At 35.3% G+C, this 20,892-nt stretch overlaps 1 protein-coding gene across 11 annotated transcripts in view; it reads right to left on the bottom strand.

Moving 5' to 3' along the window:
* Nucleotides 1-20,892, bottom strand: part of RYR2 (ryanodine receptor 2) — an 826,096-nt gene that overhangs the window by 477,359 nt on the left and 327,845 nt on the right. For all 11 annotated transcript variants that reach the window (XM_072637850.1, XM_072637853.1, XM_072637851.1 and 8 more), the window contains one exon: nucleotides 7,366-7,522. In XM_072637850.1, coding sequence (XP_072493951.1) covers nucleotides 7,366-7,522 — 157 coding nt within the window. The remainder of the gene's footprint in view (nucleotides 1-7,365; nucleotides 7,523-20,892) is intronic.

Here is a 20,892-nt window from a genome sequence, read left to right as displayed (position 1 = left end):
GGAGTTTACTCCCTGGCCTGGCTTATGGCTGAGATTCGGATCTGCTGCTCATTTCCCCCAGAGGCATTAGGCAGGGGCAGGGGCCACCCCTCAGGGCTGAGGTTCAGATCAGCTGCTAAATTTCCCCAGGGTCTTTATGCTGTGGCTCCAACAATGTCTGCTGCAGCCACCGCCACCTTGGTTGCCACCACTAGCCACCATCACTGCCATGACCCATGGATAGGGGTAAGGGAGGACCCTGCTCCCTTTTCACGGAGGTGAAAAAGCCCTCTCAATGACCTTTAAAGCTGCCTCTGGTGTTTGTGGGTTGGGGGGTCTGGGAACCTCCACTTCAATTATAAATTCTTTCCCACCAGAACAGAAGCTATAAATATTTTTGTACATATAGGTCCTTTTCCTTTTTCGTTTTCATCTCTTGGGATAGAGACCTAACAGTGATATTGCTAGGTCAAAGGGTATGTATGGTTCTATAGACTTTGGTCCTGGTTTCAAATTGCTTTATCGAATGGTAAAATCAACTCACAACTCCACCAATAGTGAACAAATGTCTCATTTTTTCCCACCATGCCCTCCAACATTAATCATTTTCCTTTTCTGTCCTATTGACCAATGTAATAGGCATGAGGTAGTACCTCAGAATTGTTTTAATTTTTATTTCTCCAATCTGTGGTGAGTTTAGAGCATTTCTTCATATGGCTAGAGATACCTTTGATAATTTCATCTGAAAACTGGTCATATCTTTTGATCATTCATCAGTTGGGGAATGGCTCTTATTTTTATGAATTTGACTCAGTTCTCTATGTGTTTGAGAAATAAGGTTTTTATCAGAAAAATTTGCTTCAAACTTTTTTCAGTTATGACTGCTAATTGTATTTCACTCCATATGGTTTCCCCCCTGTTTATTCTATTTTTTCCCTCCTTTCACAATCCCTCCTTACGTATTTGCTTCTAACCCTTGTCCCAATCTGCTCTCCCTTCTATCACCCCCCACCCTGACTTCACTTATCCCCTTCCTTCCTACTTTACTGTAGGTTAAGATAGATTTTACATCCAACTAAGTGTGTATGTTATTCCTGGTGTCATTTCTGATGTAAGCTTCATTTATTCCCTCTCACTGCCTCCCTCTTCCCCTCCACTATAAAAGCTTTTTCTTGCCTCTTTTTATGTGAGATAATACTTCTCACTTTCTCTTTCTTCCAGTAATTTCCTTTCTCACTTCTTATTTTTTTTAGAAATCATCCCATCATATTCAACTCACACCTATGCCCTCTGTCTATGGATACTCCTTCTAAATGGTGTAAATAATGACCAAAGTTCTTATGAGTTACAAATATCATCTTCCTACGAAGTAATGTAAATAGTTTAACCTTATTAAGTCCTTTATGATTTCTCTTTCCTATTTATTTTTTTATGCTCCTCTTGAATCTTGTATTTGAAAGTCATATATTCCATTGAACCCTGGAGTTTGCATCTAGTTTGCTTGACAGTCTTCTATTTCATTGAATTTCCACTTTTTCCCTTGAAATATTTTACTCAGTTTTGCTGGGTTGATTCTTGGTTGTAGTCCTAGGTCCTTTTATCCCCTGGAATATCATACTCCAAGTCCTTTGATCCTTTAATGTAGAAGCCGTTGTAGCTTATGTTATCCTGGCAGTGGCTCCACAATACTTCAATTATTTCTTTCTGGTTGCAATATTCTCTCTCTGAGAGAAATATGGAAGTCACTCACATATTGTAGCAGATCATGTTTGTGTATGTGTATGTGTTTGTGTATCATGTTCTGATTTGTTATACGATTTCTTTCATTTATCTTAGTCTGACTACATAGCATGACTATAGTGAAAATATACTCAATAGGAAAGTATATGTAGAATCTATACAGAATTGTATGCAGTCGTGGGGAGGGAGGGGGGTAGTGGGGAGTAGGTGGGGAGGCATAAAATCGCAATTGTATGGCAGTGATTGTTAAACATTACAAAATAAAAAAAAAAAATATTCTCTCTCTGACATGGGAGCTCTAGAATTTGGCTATAATATTGCTAGGAGTTTTCATTTTGAAATCTCATCCAGGAGGTGATTGGTGGATTCTTTCAATTTTTATTTTGCCATCTGCTTCTAGAATATCGGGGGAGTTTTCCTTGATAATTTCTTGCAAGATGATGTCTAGGGTCTGCGTGTGTTTTTTATCATTACTTTCAGGTAGTGCAATAATTTTAAAATGATCTCTCCTGGATCTATTTTCCAGGTCAGTGGTTTTTCAAATGACATATTTCACAGTCTTCTATTTGTTTATTCTTTTGGTTTTGTTTTATTGTTTCTTGATGTCTCATAGAGTCATTAGCTTCCATTTGCTCAATTCTAATTTTTAAGGAATCATTTTCTTTAGTCTTCTGCTTTTTAAGGGTTTTTTCCTTCAAAGAATTTCTGTGCCTCTTTTTCCATTTGGCCAATTCTGCTTTTCAGGGCATTCTCCTCAATTGATTTTTGTTTATCTTTTACCTAGTCTATTTAGCCTAGTCTATTTTTTAAGGTGTTATTTTCTTCAATACCTTTTTTGTCGGCTTTACCAAGCCGTTAACTCGTTTTTCATTATTTTCTTACATCATTTTCATTTCTCTTCCTCATTGTTTCCACCCCTTTCTTATTTGATTTTCAAAATCCTTTTTGAGCTCTTCCAGGGCCTGAGAAGAATTCACATTTTTTCTTGAAGGCTTTGGATGTAGGAGTTTTGACTTTGGTATTTTCTTCTGAACGTATGTTTTAATCTTCCTTGTCACCACATGGTCAGAACTTTTTTCTGTTGTTTCCCAGCCACCTTCTTGACTTTTAACTTTTTGCTAAGGTGCCCTGCTTCTGGGGTAGTGGGTGCACTGTCTCAAGCTTCAGAGGTTTTATGCAGCTATTTCCAGAGATGCTTCTAGGTACCTGTATGTTTTCATTCACGGGGGCATGATCTAAGGAGAGGTGTGTTTACTACTCTCTTGGCCTGGGCTCTGATCTGTGAGTAACCACAAGTATTCTTTTCTGCCCTGGAACTGTGACAAGGATCCCTGCTCCACTGTGACCACAAGTTCTGGTGTGCTAGTGTTCCTCCTTGCCCTTAGACTGTCACCCAGGGCTGTAACTTGGACATGAGTATGGAAAAAGCAAGAGTCCTGCCTCAGTGCCAGCATAGAAATTTCTGTAATCTCCTTCCAACCAGTTTTTTAACCCCCTTACTCTCTGTGGGCTGAGAGTTCTGGAAGCAGGTGCTGTCACTGATGATTCAGTGCCTCCCAAGGCATGCTCCCAAGGTTTGCTCAGTCCTGGCTTATGCTGATGTCCCCTGTGCTGGACTGTGCTCACTCTCACCCTGGTGTGATATACTTTTTTCCTGATGACCTTCTAAACTATCTTTGGCTGGAAAATTATTTCACCCTATCTTTTGCAGATTCTGCTGCTCCAGGAATTGTTTTATGGCATTATTTAAAGGTGTTTGGAGAGATTTGGGAGAAAGCTCAAGCTAGTTGCTGGCTTTTCTCTGCCATCTTCTGGTCACTTTTTGTAAAGCTATCATATCTAGCTCAAAAACATCTATATCCCTTAATATACTTACTTAGAAACTTCCATATATCTATAATGTGTAACTTTTCCAAAATTCTATCCTGGTTCTAATTTTCTTTCTTATTTCTTTTTACAAAAGTTTTCACGCCATTCAAGAGACCTTAGTTGAGTGAGATCTCCAACTAAGATAATTCTGCCATCTATTTTTCCCTGCTATAAAGTTAAAATTTTCCTTCGAGTACTTACATGCATATGTTTGAATGTATATAAAAATGTAGCTACTAATTCATCATTCATGCTATTTTTAAGTATCCCATAATTTCCCATCTTATCTATTTTCACTAAATCTACCTATCTTTGCTGATGTCTTATCATGGTTACTACCCCTACTTTTATGAATTAATCTTGATGGGCAGAGGGATAGGGCCATGTTAGGTCCAAAAAAGAGAAAATAATCCCAGTTGAGGACCTTACATTCTCATGGGAAAGACAAGGACAGACAGATACATAGATAGATAGATAGACATAGACGTATGTCTGCATATGTAGCAAAAAGAAAACATGAATAAATGCAAATACACATACACACAAAGTAGACTGGATGGGAAGGCACTATCATTTGGGGAGATCAGGAAAGGTTTCATGAAGAAGATGGTGCTTAAAAAGAATTTTAAAGAAGGGGACCTTAAGGTAGAAATAAGAAGGAAATGCATTACAGAAACATAGAATGTCCAGTGCAAAAGAATGGAGATGGGAAACAGAGTGTCATGTGATGAAAAGTCATGTAGGCGAGGATTTCAGAATGTAGGTGAGGGAGTAATAACCAGTGAGGCTGAGAAAACTGGTTATATATGGCTTGAAAAGCTAAGCAGAGGAATTTCTATTTTATCCTACAGGCAACAGGAAGACACTGGAGTTGATGACAGATAGGAGTCACAAAGCCAGATCTATGCTTTAAAAAATTATGGTAGCATTGTATAGGATGGACTAGAATGGGAGAGAATTAAGGAAGAGGAGACCAATTTAGAAGTTGATGCAATAACCTAGTCAAGAAGTGATAGTGAAATGAATTGAGGTAATAATTATGTGAGAAATATCAATAAAATTAGAAATCTAAATTAAATGGATATTTACAAAAATGCAAATTGCCAAAATTAACAGAACAAGAAACAGAGGATGTATATAACTTAATTGTAAAAAATTAAACTGAGTAAGTCATAAATAAGAAACACCAGGACTAGTTGGATTTACAAGCAAATTTTATCAAACATTTAGAGAGCAATTAAGTCCATTATTATATAACTATTTAAAAAACACTGGAATATGGCTCCTCCAAAACTATGTCTGTGAAAAAAATACAATGGCCTCACTTAAACTGGAGAGTCTAAGCAGAAAAAATTTTAGGCTAATATTCTAAATAATATTGATGCAAAATTTTAAGATAAAGTATTAGCAAAGATACTATAGCAATATATCATAAATATTATACTCTATGACCATATTGGATTTATACCAAGAATGCAGGTTTGGCTCAATATTAGGAAATCTATCAACATAATCATATTAATGATAATAAAATAATGATAAAAATCTTATAATGATATTAGAAGATGCAGAATAAGTTTCTGACTAGACATAACAACCACTCCTATATAAAAATAAATATTAGAAAGCATAGGTATAAATAGATCTTTCCTTATTACAATAACTACTATCTATCTAAAACCAAGGGCTATCATTATCCGTAATGGGGATACATTAGAGACTTTTCCAATAAAATTAGGGTTAAGGAAGGCAAAGATGTCCCTTATTAACATTATCTAGTATACAGCTCAAAATACTAACTATAACAATAAGAAAAAGAAATTAAGGGAGGAAGCACAGTATAACTGATAAAATTATCAATTTCTGCAGATCATATGTAAATTTACGTAGAGAACCTCAGAGAGTCAAATAAAATTAATTGAAAAATAACTTTAGTAAGCTTACACGAGATAAAATTAAATATAAAATAAACCCACATCCCCACTTGGTTTATCAGCTGGGGATGGGGGACCAGAAGTGGACATCAGGGAGCTCCTACTAGACCCTCTATTTAAAGAGTTCACCCAGGGAATTCATTTTAGCATTACCCACCCAACTGATCTGGATTTCATGATATTCATAAACTTGCAATTCTGCAAGATGAATTCAACTTCATAACTCATATTTCCTCAGATCATTTCCCATCCTGACTTCAAGACTTAATTATGTGCATGAGCCAACTAACCTTTCACCCACCATTTGCTTTTCAACTTCTTTTTATATATTGTCTTCCCTCATTAGATTTTGAGTATTTAAGGGCAAGGACTGTCATAATCAACACTTTCTTTGTATCCCCAGGATTTAATACAGTACCTGGCACAAAGTATGCATCTAATAAATATTTATAGACTTTATTTGGAATAAATAATTAGTTTTTCCATATTTTACCAACAAAACCCAGCAGAAATATATAGAAAGAAAAATTCTATTTAAAATAACTACAGAATGTATGAAACAGAGACACATAACAGCTATATTACTACAACTACAAAATACCCTTCACTCACCCCAAAATTATTGAAGAAATAATAATTGCTCATGAGTGGACCATATTAAAAAAATGCTAAATGATTTGCTTGTTCAATGACACACCAATTAAACAATTAAAGGAACACTTTATCAAACTAGAAAAAATAATTAAGAAGTTCTTTTGGAGGAACAAAAGGTCAAGAATCCCAAGAAAAATAATTGCAAAAAGTTAGAATTAATAAGACCTACCTGTAATACATTTAAAACTATACTATAAAGCTTTAATTATCAAAATGGTTTAGTATTGTTTAAGAAATAGAAAAGTCAATCAGTGGAACAGATTAGGTCCAAAAAATATAAAAACAAACAAGCACAGTAGTCTAATGTTTGAGGCAGCTAAATGGCTCAGTGGATAGACAATTAGGGCTAGAATCAGGAAGACTGAGTTCAAATCTAGCTTCAGATGATACAACTGTATGACCCTAGGCAAGTCACTTAACCTCTGTTTGTCTTAATCTACTGGAGAAGTAAATGGTAAACCACTTAGTATCTTGGCCAAGAAAACCCCATAATGGGGTCAGAGAGTCAGACACCACTGCACACTAACAACAATAAGCCCATTTAGTTTCAACACACATCTCCCTGACTCCCAGGAATCCAAATGCAAAAATACTATGTCTGCAACTTGAATTCATATATAATGGAGAATATTGAGTAAATGCTCATGAATTATACAGTAGTAAACTCATAAATATGATAATTATTAAGATGAATCTCATATAGCATTCTGACAGTAAATAGAGCAGGATAGCAGAATCATAATTTTAGGGGAAAAAATGTTCTGAATGCTATTTTAGCGTAGAAAGATTTTTACTCTCATTAAACAAAACGAGTAGAAAATAGTGCTATATACAACATTTATGTATACATGTATGCAGAGAAATAAACCAAGCAAGGAGGAGAAGAGGACGAGTGATAGTGCTAGTGATAATGGTAGTAGTATTAGCATACAGAAGCAATGTGGTCTGTGCAGGCTTTACTGATAAACGATTAAGAATACTTCAGACTCTGTACAGAGCTCCTATATGGACTTCAGTAATTCAGGAAATGAGTTTCACAATAAACTAGGAATTTGGTGATGTACTTTCAAATACATTTATAATTTTTTTAAGCTTTTACAAAGTCATAAAATCAAAAACCAGTGAAGAATGAAAAAACTGAAGGATTTAAGAGAAACAGAATGATTAGCAGAGTAAAATTGTTTCCTACCTTAGAAGATCGGAAACTAAATGCTGTTGATTTGACATCAGCTTTCTCTTTGTCCATGAGTAGAAGGCTTTTGTCATCCATGAGACTTAAGTATTTCCCTGTTGTTACATGACGCAGTCGAAATGGCTGACCCCATCTGATGTGGCTCCCACTCCATCTAACAAGAAAAGTCAAGATTAATTTCTAAAAGTGAGTTATTGTGTATTACTTTAATCTCTAATAGATACAAAAATATGAACTGTACCATGAAATTTTTTTGATAGCAAGATCTGAAATATTATTAACTCTATTTTTATGGGCACAAAAGTCAATACTGTAATCAAAACACGATCATTAACTGGATCATAGATACACAAAAATATGTGTAAGAGGTTGGTATATATCTATATATATAGATAACTATATATATATATATATAAACTATATATAGTTTCTGCCACATTGTTTTCCAGTTTTGCCAGTAGTATTTGTCAAATAATTCTTATCCCAGAGGCAGGGTCTTTTTAGGCTTATCAAATACTAAGTTACTATAATCATTTAGTACTATATCTTGTGTATAAATCTAGTCCATTAACTCACCATGCCATTTCTTAGCCAGTACCAGATCGTTTTGATTAACACTTTATAATGTAGTTTGAGATCTAGTATAGCTAGGCCACCTTACTTTTAAATTTTTTCATAAATCTCCTTGATATCCTTGCCCTTTACTTCCAGGTGAATTGATATTTTCTCTAGCTCTATCAAATAATTTTTTTGTAGTTTGACTGGTATGGCACAGAAGGAGCAAATTAGTTTAGGCAGAATTACAATTTTTATTCTATTGGCTCAGTCTTATACCAGCAAGCACCCTGACACATTCAAGATGGCCTGCTAGCACAGGTTCTTAGATCTGCTTTTCTAAAAGGAAAGCAATTTTTGAGGAGTCAACAATCTTCTTTAATTACATATAACAACAGAGAAAATACAAGCACAAAAATAAAGACCAAAAGACAGGGCTTCTAACTGTCTGACCATAAGCAAAACATACATCACAGATCAACAGAAAGATCCAACTGTCTGACCATTACATACATAGTTACCAGAGACAGATGCACCAACATCTGGCTTTCAAAGCAAGGGAGGGGGGAGGGAACACTCCTTAATGATAGCTCAGAGTCTCATCTGGCAACCTGAACCTTCTTCCAAGTCCCCAAAGTAAAATCTCACCTCAAAGTATATATACACTTTTCAGAGCAGGAAAGCAAGAACCTCATAACTCAGTGCCTCATTAGCAATTAACAAAAGGTGTGGGCCTGTCTACAAAAAAAGCCTCCCCTAACCAAGCGTCCCTTAATGGGCTTCACCTGAGACCTATTAATGGGCAGGGAAGATCTTTAACTACTATATAACAAGTCTCCCCTAATCAAGTAACTCTCATTAACATTACAAGTCTACCCATGAGCAACTGACATTTTTCCAATTGTTTAGGTCTAACTTTATTGGTGTGAAAAGTATTTTGTAATTTTGTTCATATGGTTTCTCGATCTGTCTTGTTAGGTAGATTCCCAAGTACTTTATACTGTTTACAATTATTTTTAATGCAGTTTCTCTTTCTGTCTGTTGCTGCTGGGCTTCACTGGATACATATTGAAATCCTGATGATTTATGTGAGTTTATTTTATGTCCTGTAACTTGGCTAAAGTTGTTAATTATTTTAAGAAATTTTTTAGTGGATTCTCTAAGTATACCATCAAAGAATCTGCAAAAATAGTTTTTTCCCTCATTATATATTCTAATTCCTTCCATTTCTTTTTCTTCTTTTATTGTTATAGCCAATATTTCTAGTATAATACTAAATAAAAGTAGTGCTAATGGGCATCCTTGTTTCACATCTGATCTTATTAGAAAGGTTTCTAGTCTAGCTCTATTACAGATAATGCTTGGCTGATAGTTTAAATATATACTACTTATCATTTTAGGGAAAGCTCCCTTTATTCCTATGTATTCTAATGGTTTTAATAGGATTAGGTACTACATTTTGAAAAAGCAATAATGCTTTTTCAGCATTATTAAGATAATCATATGATTTCTGTTGGTTTTGCTACATAATTTGTCAATTATGCTGATAGTTTTCCTAATATTGGATGAACCTTGCATTCCTGGTATAAATTCCACCTTGTCATAATGTATGATCCTTGTAATATATTACTGTAATCTCCTTGCTAATATTTTATGCAAAATTTTGTTCATCAACAGTCATTACAGGAATTTATCTATAGTTTTCTTTCTTTGTTTTAGTTCTTCCTGATTTAGGAATCAGTATCATATTTATGTCAAAAAATGAATTTAGTAGGACTCTACCTATTTTTCTAAATAATTTATATAACATTGGGATTAACTGTTCTTTAAATGTTTGGTAGAATTTACCTGTGAACCTATCTGTCCCTGGGGATTTTTTTCCCTAGGGAGTTCATTTGCGGCTTGTTCGATTTCTTTTTCTATGATAGGGCTATTTAGGTATTCTATTTCTCTTCTGTTAATCTGGGTAATTTATATTTCCATAAATATTCATCAATTTTGCTCAGATTGTCAGATTTGTTGGCATATAATTGGGCAAAATATTTCCTAATGATTGCTTTAATTTTTCTCTTCACTGGTGGTAAATTCACCCTTCTTATTTTTAATACTGGATATTTGGTTTTTTTCTTTTTTTTAACCAAACTAACCAATGGTTTATCTATCTTATTGGTGTTTTCTTTTTCATAAAGCAGCTCTTATTAGTTCAACAGTCTTCTTTCAGTTTTATTAATCTTACCTTTGGTTTTCAGAATTTCCAAGATTTCGCTCAATCAGGGATTTTTAATTGGTTCTTCTAGTTGTCATAGATGGATGTCTAATTCATTGTTCTGCTCTTTCTCTACTTTACTGATGTAAGAACTTAGAGAAATATATTTTTCTCTAATTACTGCTTTCGCTGCATCCCACAAATTTCGTTTCTTGTCTCACTGTTGTCACTTTCTTTAATGAAATTATTGATTCTTTCTATGATTTGTTCTTTGACCTACTTATTCTTAGAATTAGATTTAGTTTCCAATTAATTTTTAGCCCTTTTTTGAATGTTATTTTTGTTGCATTATGATTTGAAAAGGACACTTAATATTTCAGCATTTCTACATTTGATTTTGAGGGTTTTATAACCTAATGCGTGGTCAAATTTTGTGTGGATGCCACATACAAGAGACAAAAGGTATACTATTTTTATCTCCAGTCAGTTTTCTCCAAAAGGTCTATCTTATCTAACTTTTCTAAAATTTTATTCGCCTTGTCAATTTCTTTCTTGTTAATATTTTGGTTGAATCTATTAGTTTCTGAGAGGAGACAGCTGAGGGTACCCCACTAATATATTTCTACTGTCTATTTCCTCCTGTAACTCACTTAATTTCTCCTTTAAAAATCTGGATGCTATAATCTCTTACTGTATATACATTTAATACTGATATTACTTCATTGTCTATGGTACCTTTTAGCAAGATGTAGTTTCCTTCCTTATCTCTTTTAATTAGATCTATTTTTGCCTTTGCTTTGACTGAGATCATGAGTCTATCTCCTGCTTTTTTTTTCAAACATCAGCTAAAGGAACAATAGATTCTGCTCCAGACCCTTACCTGTACTCTATACATGTCCCTCTACTTCAAATGTGTTTCTTGTAAACAACATATTGTAAGATTCTGGTTTTTTTATGCACCATGTTATTCACCATCATTTTGTAGAAGTGTTTATCACATTCACATTCATATTTATGGTTGCTAACTGTGTATTTCCCTCCATCTTATTTTTCCTTCCATTTGTCCTCTCTCTCCTTTCATCTTATTCCTCTTCACCAGTGTTTTGCTTCTGACCACCACCTTCCCCAATCTGCCCTCCCTTCTGTCAGTTACCCACCCCCAGCATTACTTAACCTCCTCCCTTCCTATTTCCCTGCAGGATAGGATAGATTTCTATCCCCAAAAGATTATGTATGTTATTCCCTCTTTGAGCCAATTCTGGTAAGAGTAAGGTTCAAATAATGTTCACTGCACAGTCTCCCATTTTATCCTCAACTATAATAGGTCTTTCACACATCTTCATGTGAAATAATTTATCTTATTCCACCTCTCCCCCTCCTTCTGCTCCTAGTATAATCCTCCTTCCAACCCCTTAATTTTTTTGTCACCCCCTCAAATTCACCTTACCACCTGTGCCCTCTTTGTATATTGCTTCTAACTGCATTATTAGTGACAAAATTCTTAAGAATTACAAGTATCATCTTCCCATGTAAGGATGTTGACAGTTTAGCATTATTGAATCCTTTATGTTTTTTATTTCCTTTTTAACTTTTTATTCTTGTTTTTAATCTTGATATTGAAAATCAAAATTTTTGTTTAGCTCTAGTCTTCTCCTCATGAAAGCTTGAAAAGCTTTCTATTTCATTGAATGATCTTTTTTGCCCTTGAAGAATTATGCTCAGTTTCACCTAGAATATGATTCTTGATTATAGTCCTAGCTCCTTTGCCTTCCAGAATGTCATGTCCCATGTCCTTTGATCCTTTAATGATGCAGCTACTAAATCCTGTATAATTCTGATTGTAACTCCCTGATATTTGAATTGTTTCTTTCTGGATGCTTGTGATATTTTTTCCTTGGCCTAGGAGTTCTGGAATTTGAGTATAATGTTCCTTAGAGCTTTCATTTGGGGATATCTTTCTGGAGGTGATCAGCAGATTCTTTTGATGTGTGTCTAGTTACCCTCTGGTTGTAGGACATCAGGGCAGTTTTCTTGTATAATTTCTTGAAGTATGATGTCCAGGTCATCCTTTTGATTATGATTGTAAGGTAGTGCAATGATTCTTTTGAGTTCTTTGTCAAAAGGAAGATATACTATGAGGACCTGTAAGTTCTCAGTTCCTCCAAGGTGGCACAATCAAGGAAGAGGAGTTTACTCCTCTCCTGGGCAGTGCTCTTGTCTGTGAGCAACCACAAGCACTTTGTTCTACCCAGAATCTGCCAAGAGGGTTCTTGTTCGGAGCCCCCACCAGCTCCACCACGTTAGCACTCTTCCTTACCCCAAAACCCCCACTAAGGGCTGAGATACAGATCAGTGGCTCAATTCCCCCAGGGTCTTTAGGCCGAGGGATCCAAAAATGAATGTTGCCGCTGCAGTTGCCATTGCTGGTAGGTCCAGACCATGTTCCTTTCTCACCCAAGTGAAACAGCTTTCTTGTTGACCTTTAAAGATGACTTTGGTGTTTGTGGTTTGAGCAACCTGGGAACTGCAGCTGCTGCTGGAGATTCTGCCCCCTGAGGCCTGCTCCAGTCCTGTTCCTACCAGTGTCATGCAGCCAAGGCTGGGCTGCACTCTGCAGACTGTACTCTGCCCCGAGCCCAGTGCGATAGACCTTTCCTGTTGGCCTTCCAACTGGATGTCTTGGTTTGGAAATCTCTTTCACTCTGTCATTTTGTGGCTTCTGCTGTTCTAGGATTTGCTTAGCCATTTTATGGGCTATAGCGGGGAGCTTCCACAGGTCCATCTTTCTGCTTCACCATCTTGGCTCCTCCCAGTCCAATGATTCTTAAATTATCTCTTCTGGACCTATTTTCCAGGTCAGCTGTTTTCTTCTATTCTTTTTTCATTCTTTTGTTTTTGATTGGCTCTTGATATCTCATAGAATCATTAGCTTCCACTTGTCCAATTCTAATTTTTAAGGAATTATTTTCTTCAGTTAGCATTTGTACCATCTTTTCCATTTGGCCAACTCTACTTTTTATGTTGTTTTAATTTTCCAAGCTGTTGCTTCTTTTATCATGATTCTCTTGCAGCATCACCCGTTTCTTTTTGCAATTTTTCTTCTGCCTCCCTTATTTGATTTTTAAACTCTTTTTGAGCTCTTCCATAAGTTCCTTCTGGGTTTGAGTCCAAATCCCATTTTCCTTTGGGGGCTTTGCTCACAGGTATTTTCACATATTAGCATTTCTACATTACCAACAAAATCCAGTAGGAAAATATAGCAAAAGATATATTCCATTTAAAATTACCACAAAGTGCTGCTAGTTGGTATAGTAGGTAACATACTGGACCTAGAGTCAAGAAGACCTGAGTTCTAATCCAACCTCAGAAGCCTACTGTGTGATCTTGTGTGATCCTGGGCAAGTCACTTAACCTTTGTTTGCCTCAGTTTCCTCCTATGTAAAATAATAATAGCAACCTATCTCCCAGGGTTGTTATGAGGATCAACTAAGTTAATCATATTGTGCTCAGCAGAGTGTCTGACACATGGTAAGCACTACTTAATGCTAGCTATTTAATAATAATCATGGTTACTATTATCATTAGTAGTACCATTATTACTACTTGGGAGTTTACCTACCAACACCCACACATAGGAACTATATAAATATAACTACAAAAGCACTCTTCTTGGAAATAAAGGCATCAAAATAAATGGAGAAACATTAATTGCTCATTAGCAGGCTGTCAGTATATAATAAAAAATGGTAAAACTACTCAAATCACTTTCCATATTGATTGTAATACTAATCAACTACAAAAAAGTTACAATATTGAGCTTTAAAAAAAAAGTTCATCTGGAGTAACAAAAAGTCAAAAGTTATCAAGTAATGATGAAAAGTGAAAAGGAAGGAGGACATAGAAGTACTAGATCTCAAACTTTTAAAAGGCAGTAGTACAAAAAATTATGTGGAATAGGTTAAGAACTAGAAAAGTAATGCATATGTACGTATAATGAGAATCATATTCTTGCCTTCTCAATGGGTAGGGAAGGAGGTAGAGAGAGAGAGAGAATTTGAAACTGATAATTTTTTTTTAACAGAGAAGCAAGAGAACAGAATAGGCACAAAATGTAAAGGAGCAAATCCAAAGACCCCCAGCTACCTAACGTGAGAACTAAGTATTTGACAAAAACTGCTAGGAAAACTGGAAAACAGTCTGGCAAAAACTAGGTATAAACCAATTTCTTACATCAGATCTCTAAATGTTTAATTTCCAACTGATTATACAAATTAGATATAAAATACTGCATCATAAACACATTAAAGGAACAAGGAAAAAAATTTAACTTTTAGATCTATGGATGAGGAAAGAGTTTATGACCAAACAAGTGATAGAGAAGACCTCAGAAAATTTTAGTTACATAAAAGGAAACAGTTTTTTCCACAAAATAAACCAAGGCAACTAAAATCCCTAAAATTTACCTTTAGCAGGCCCTATTATCTTCTCAAGTTGTCATATTTTGTATAATATTTTCCCTCATTTCAACAAAGAAATTCAAAAAAATTGTTTATACTTGGTGCTTCCACTTCCTTTTCTCTTACTAAATTCTCAGTCTGCTACAAAGTGAATTATGACTTCATCTCTTAAGTGAAACTTCTTTATCCAAAGTTACCAGTATAACAGGGGATGGGCCCATGAAAACTTAAGAGCATACAAAAAGTTTCACTGACATAATTCTCTATGGAAGAGGCCTACTTCTGGACAGTCAAGATGATATGTGATGGAAGTGCTTTAGAGATACTTTGGATCATGAATATATATTCTCTAACTGATCTGAGTCTTCTAATCATGTTGCAGATAGCAGTGTCAGTTATTAGCAACAATTAAGAAAACATTTGTAGGCCCCTCTTTTTTGTTATTTTATTTTTATAAAAACCTTGTTTAACACTAAGAATAATTGTTCCTTGACTACTTCATAAAATTTGCTCATATAGCCATTTGATCACAGAGTTTTTCATGTGAGAGCTAATTTATGACTTAATTTAATTTTTTGAGATTGGCTTTTTATTAGTTTGGGTTCTGTTGACCCACATAGTTTATATATTTTTAGAAAAAATTTCATTTAGGTTGCTGGTTTTATTCACATGTAATTGGGCAAAGTAGATTCTAGCAAAAATCCTTTATTGTAAATTTTCTTTCATTTTTGATATTGGTAATTGATTTTTTTCTCTTGTTCACATCAAATTAGCTACTGATTTAGCTACTTTATTGTTTTAAAAATATAACCTCTACTTATACTAATTATTCTTTGTTTCCAATTTTGTTTCTCTTCAAATTTTCAATTTTGGTACTTGGGCTATTTGAATTGTTAGTTTCTAGGTTTTTAGTTGCATATCCAATTTAATGACCTGTTTTTTTTTTTCTCTCTTTTGTTGGTGAAAGCTTTTAGTGATACAAAATCTTCCCAAAATATTTCTTTGGTTGCATCCCCCATTTTAGGTGTTATTATCACTGCTGTCTTTATTCTTAATACCATTATATATTTTATACAATTTGTTCTTTAAACCAACAATTCTTTATGATTAATTTATTTAGGCTTCTAACTATTATGTTATTCTAATAATTATTTTATTATTTTTAATTGTATTTTTGTTATATATTTATTTTTGTTATATTATATATTGTTATATTATTTTTATATTTATTAATATTTACATTAATGGTTAAATAATTTCTTGTCTCTGTTAAAAATAATACTTCATTGTAGTTTATGAATGATGTATTTATTTTTTCCTGAGGTTTTATGCCCCATTCATTTAATACAGGGTCATTTTTTTGGAAAGAAGTTGTGCACAGCTGAAAAATAAGTACGGTCATCCCTTGACATTCACATGTTTCACATTCACTGTTACGGTTGTGGATGACCATCAATAATTAAATCAGAATTTTTGGAGATTTGTGGTATACTGTGGAAAACTGCAGATAATGCACATATGTAAAGAAAGCAAAAAAATTAGTAACTCGTAAATACATAAATTTTTATGAAGTCATTTATTAAATTATTAATCTATTTTTAACATTTACCACCAAAAGTTTATATATACATATGTTTATTATGAAGTTACATTTTCTTAAAAATTTCAGTGTGTTAAAAAACTATCAGCTATGCACTCTCTTTGGAAACATCTCCTCTGCCTCTTACCATCTAGATTCAGTCACCTGACATTCTCTGGTAGTGATCTTTGTATCTTTTGCTTTTTGTAAGAGAAGAAAATTCATGAAACAGGTGCTATAACTACAACAGAAGCAGCAAAGATTCTGCATAGTATACAAGACATTAATCTCTCTTGCACAGAAACTGTAATTTTTTTATGACTGCCCTGTACTTTTTATTATTTCATGTGTTAAATATGACTAGAATAATTAAAAAATAAAGGTTGGGGGTAGGTCCTAGATTTATTCATGATTTTTCACATTTGAGGTAGTCCTGTGCTCCTAACTCCAAGGAATGCCAAGGGAAGACTGTATACTCCCTTCTATTTACATTCAGTAATCACCAGAGCTCTATCATATCTAAATTTCTAAAACCCTATTCAGTTCCTTAATTTCTTTTTTTTATATTTTTGTTACATTTGTCTAGGACTGAAAGGGGCACCTTGAGGTTCCCCATTACAGTTTCACTGCCATTTTTCCCTATCACTCATTTTGCTTCTCCTTTTATTATTAAAATGCAATGTCATTTGATATTTTTATATTTAAATATTAACATTATTAACTCATTCTCAATGATATATTTCTCAATTATTCATTATTTTTCATCATATTATCACCATTTCTTTTAATCAAGTCTACTTTTTTTTGCCTTGTCTCACATCATGATTTCTACCTCCAACTTCTTTACCTCAGCTGAAGCTTAAATAGATATTGTTCCAGTCCCTAATTTTCACCCAGTGTAAATATTTATGTTTCAAGTCTATTATTTATAAATAAGATACTATTGAATTCTACTTTCCAATCTTCCCTACTATCCTCTTCACATAGTCTATTAAATGCCAATGTTTGCTGCAAGGGTGCATCCATAAAGTTTCATTGCAAGTAGGTAAATGGGAAGATAGTGTTGATGATGAGGTCATAAGATGTACTAGTCTTCAGCAGTAAGTGAACACTGCTGTTGTTGTTTCCAATTCCATTGCTCCCTAGATTCCCTGCCAAGTCTGGTAGTCTGAGCATTAAAGTCACCCAAATCTATGTGACTGTAAGGAGAAGAGACTGACAGTATGTGAGAATGATGAAGGCAATGTGTGGTGCAGAATGTTGGACTGATCACAGACTTATCCTTTCCAAGCTAAATATTCACACACAACAAAAATGGCATCCCCAAGGCAAAATGACTACCAGAATTAATGTCAGAGCTCTTCTCTGAGCATGAACAGCTTGTTGCTAACTTGGACGGAAAGTTAAGCAACACACAGTTGGCAACAGTGGAGCAGAAAATGAGTGGGCAGCTTTCACAGATTTCATATATATAACACTGCTTCTGCTCATATGGGTCAGAACACTCACAAATACCAAGACTGGTTTGATGAATATGACGGGGAAATTCAGAAGGTGCTAAATGAAAAACAAGAACTCCACAGGGTTTACCAGCAGGATAGTTCATCCATTTCTAAGGAGGTAGCATTTAATTTCATCAAAAGTAAAGAAAAAGCAAAGCTTAAAGAGATGCAGGATTCTTGGCTCAGTTAAAAAGGCAGATGAAATTCAGTTTTATGCTGAGAGTAACAATCCAAAGCACTTTTATGATGCCTTGAAGGCTATTTATGAGCCAAAGACCTACAGTGTATCTCAACTACTCAATGCCGATAGAGCCACATTGATTACTGACAGGAATATGATGCTAAAAAGATGGGATGAACATTTCCATGGGGTTCTCAACACACTGTCATCAATCAATGCTGTGGCCAGTGACTGTTTACCTCAGGGTGAAGTCAATCCCTCCCTAGCCAAAGCTCCACCTGAAGAAGTGGTTTTAAATGCCATTAGACACCTTTCATGTGGGAAAGCACCTGGTGCTGATTCTATTCCAGCTGAGACTTACAAGGCAGGGGGTCCATTGCTCATACAAAAGCTGACTGAAATTTTCCAGATTATATGGCAAGAGGAGGTTATCCCCCAGGAGGTCAAGGATCTTTCTTTGTCCATCTCTAAAGGTAAAGGAAATAGATTGTCCTGTGACAATCACAGAAGGGTCTCTCTGTTAGTCATTGCTGGCAAGATTCTTGCCAGAGTCCTCCTTAAAAGGCTGATCCTTCACCTGGAAGATGATCTTCTACCTGAGAGCCAAGTGTGGCTTCAGAAATAACCCAGGAACAGTTGATATGGTTTTTGCTGCCTGACAACTCCAGGAGAAATTCCAAAAGCAGAACAGAGGTTTATATACAACATTTGTAGATCTGACCAAGGCCTTTGATACTGTTAGTCTGAGGGCTTAAGAGAAATTATGTCAAAATTTGGTTGCCAGAGAAGTTCATCAGCATTATTGTTGTGTTTGTCCTTGATCTTTGAGCAAAAAATGTAGCCAGTAAACCCAAAGGAAAAAAAGCAGCTTTTGGTCATGGAGTGTAACTTTCCCTGGGTAGAACACAGGAGAGGGGAGGAAAGGGGAGGGGAGAGGAGGGAAGGGGAGAGGAAAGGGGAGGTGCTGCTACTCACTCACAGGTTGGATAGTCTTTTCTCATGATTTTTTTGAAATGTTTTGCTGAGGCTCCGTTCTAAGGCATGGATTTCAGTAAGTTTAATAGTTCTTAAATTCTCTCTCCTTAATGTGTTTTCAAGGTCTACTGTTTTTGATATGAGGTACTATGCATTTTCTTCTATTTTTCAATATTTTTATTTTATCTTAGTATTTCTTGTCTCATGGGGCATAATAGTCATTTAAATGGGAAGTTCTTTCCCATTCATTAATGGGCCCATGTGACTTGTTTAAGTCACATAGAAGCCTAAGTCACATGAGTTTGAGTCACATGAAGCCTGTGGTGAGAGAAGTTTGCTGAAGGGGTGAAGCAGAAAAGGAAGAGGCAGAGCTAGAACAAAGCTGAGAGGAAATTTTGTCATGAGGCTAGTCAGGGCTAGGAAAGGCAAGCAGGCAACTGCCTAGTGTGAGTGAAAGAACTTGTTTGTGATTTTGTTTGGGGAAGCCTTCCTGTGATTTGTTTGATGGAGCTGGTTTGGGGGAAGCCTGGCAGAAGAAGGCTTGGGGATGGTGTTGTCCTCTGCATTTGCATAGATAATGATGGATTTGGCTTTCTGGTGGCTAAAAAAATGTTTTGGTTCTATTTTCCATGTGGAGAGTCTGTTGTATTTCGTGATTCAGAACTGTACCGGGATATTCAAGGCTGTAGTAGGTGCTGTGAATATCACACTGGTGCTACATGGGATCATTAACTCCTGTTTTATTCACTCTAATTTTCAAGGAGTCTATTCTCTAAGATTTTTTTAATTCTTACTCTAAGATGTTAATCTCTTTGGAAGTTATTCCTCAATAATACTCATCTCTTTTCTAATTCTTTTTTCTAGCACCCTTTATTTATGAAATAACTTTAAGCTTTAAAAGAAAACCTCTTTCTTTGTTTCTTCTAGGAATTCTAATTGCACTTATGGAAAGCTGTGTTTTTCTTGGAGGGTTTGCTTATAGCCATTTTGGTATCATTCTCTTTTTATGGGTATATCCTTTAGCCTATCTGTCACCACAAGATATTTGTATGAAAAGAGTTTAATTTTGTTTAGTCCTTTTCAAGTCTTACTTCCCAAATTTCAACAACTGCATGTGTGCAACTAATTGTAGTTTCAATATACTGAAGTGGGTTCCAGTTTCTGTCAGACAGCTGGCAGAGTATGCAATCTGAGAGAAAAACTACATACAGAGTCCCCTACTGTTTGAGCTCCCTGCCTTCCTTACTCAGATGAAGGCTTCATACTGTTATGGTGCTTGAATCTCAGACCCAGCTCAGTGATCAGAACCACAGTTACTATTAGCTTCTGTTTCTGCTCCTTATTCAGTATGCGACCTCAAGTCTGCAACAAATGGATCCTTGTTCCTGGTCCACTAATGCTAGGCAGAGGTTACTTCCTTAAGCTTCATAGGATGTGGAATAAAATAGGGAGAGCTTCCAAATGACTTCTAGTTCTGCTATACAGAACATCAAGCCCTACCTTGCTACACCTGGGACTTTGTTATTGCCTCAGTACACAAAAGGAGGCCCCAACTAAGTCTCCAAGGCACTCTCTATATGGCACTTTTCCAGTTAGATTTTGTCCCCAATGCGCACAAACCTCTATCTTTCTCTGCATACTGATTTACTGATTTTTCCTTGGTTTTCCTCATCACAACCTGTTCTGCTGTTCTTCTTAGGCCTTTGCTGAAATAGTTTTCAGGGAGAATAGTGTTTGGCTCCTCCTCTATACCATTTGGGGTGCTCTCACCAATAATCTATTTCCATCACCACCCTTTTCTTTTAAAGCACAGAGAGTTTTTTCATTTTCAAATTCTCTCCCTCTCCCTACTTCCCCAACCAATGAGAAGGCCAGAAAAAAATTACAAATATAGATATTCATGCAAAACATATTTCTATATTAGACATGTTCAAAAAAAAGGAAAAAAACAAAAAGAAATTATGCTTCAGTCTGTACTCTGAATCTGTAAGTTTTCTATCTGGCAGCTGATAATATGTTTCATCCTGAGTTCTTCAGAACTGTCCTAAGTCATTGTGTTAGCCAGAGTT

This window comes from Notamacropus eugenii, chromosome 2, assembly GCF_028372415.1.
Source record: "Notamacropus eugenii isolate mMacEug1 chromosome 2, mMacEug1.pri_v2, whole genome shotgun sequence".
NCBI lineage: Eukaryota > Metazoa > Chordata > Mammalia > Diprotodontia > Macropodidae > Notamacropus > Notamacropus eugenii.
Note: the sequence above shows the minus strand (reverse complement) of the source record. Positions and strands in the feature narration are given on the sequence as shown.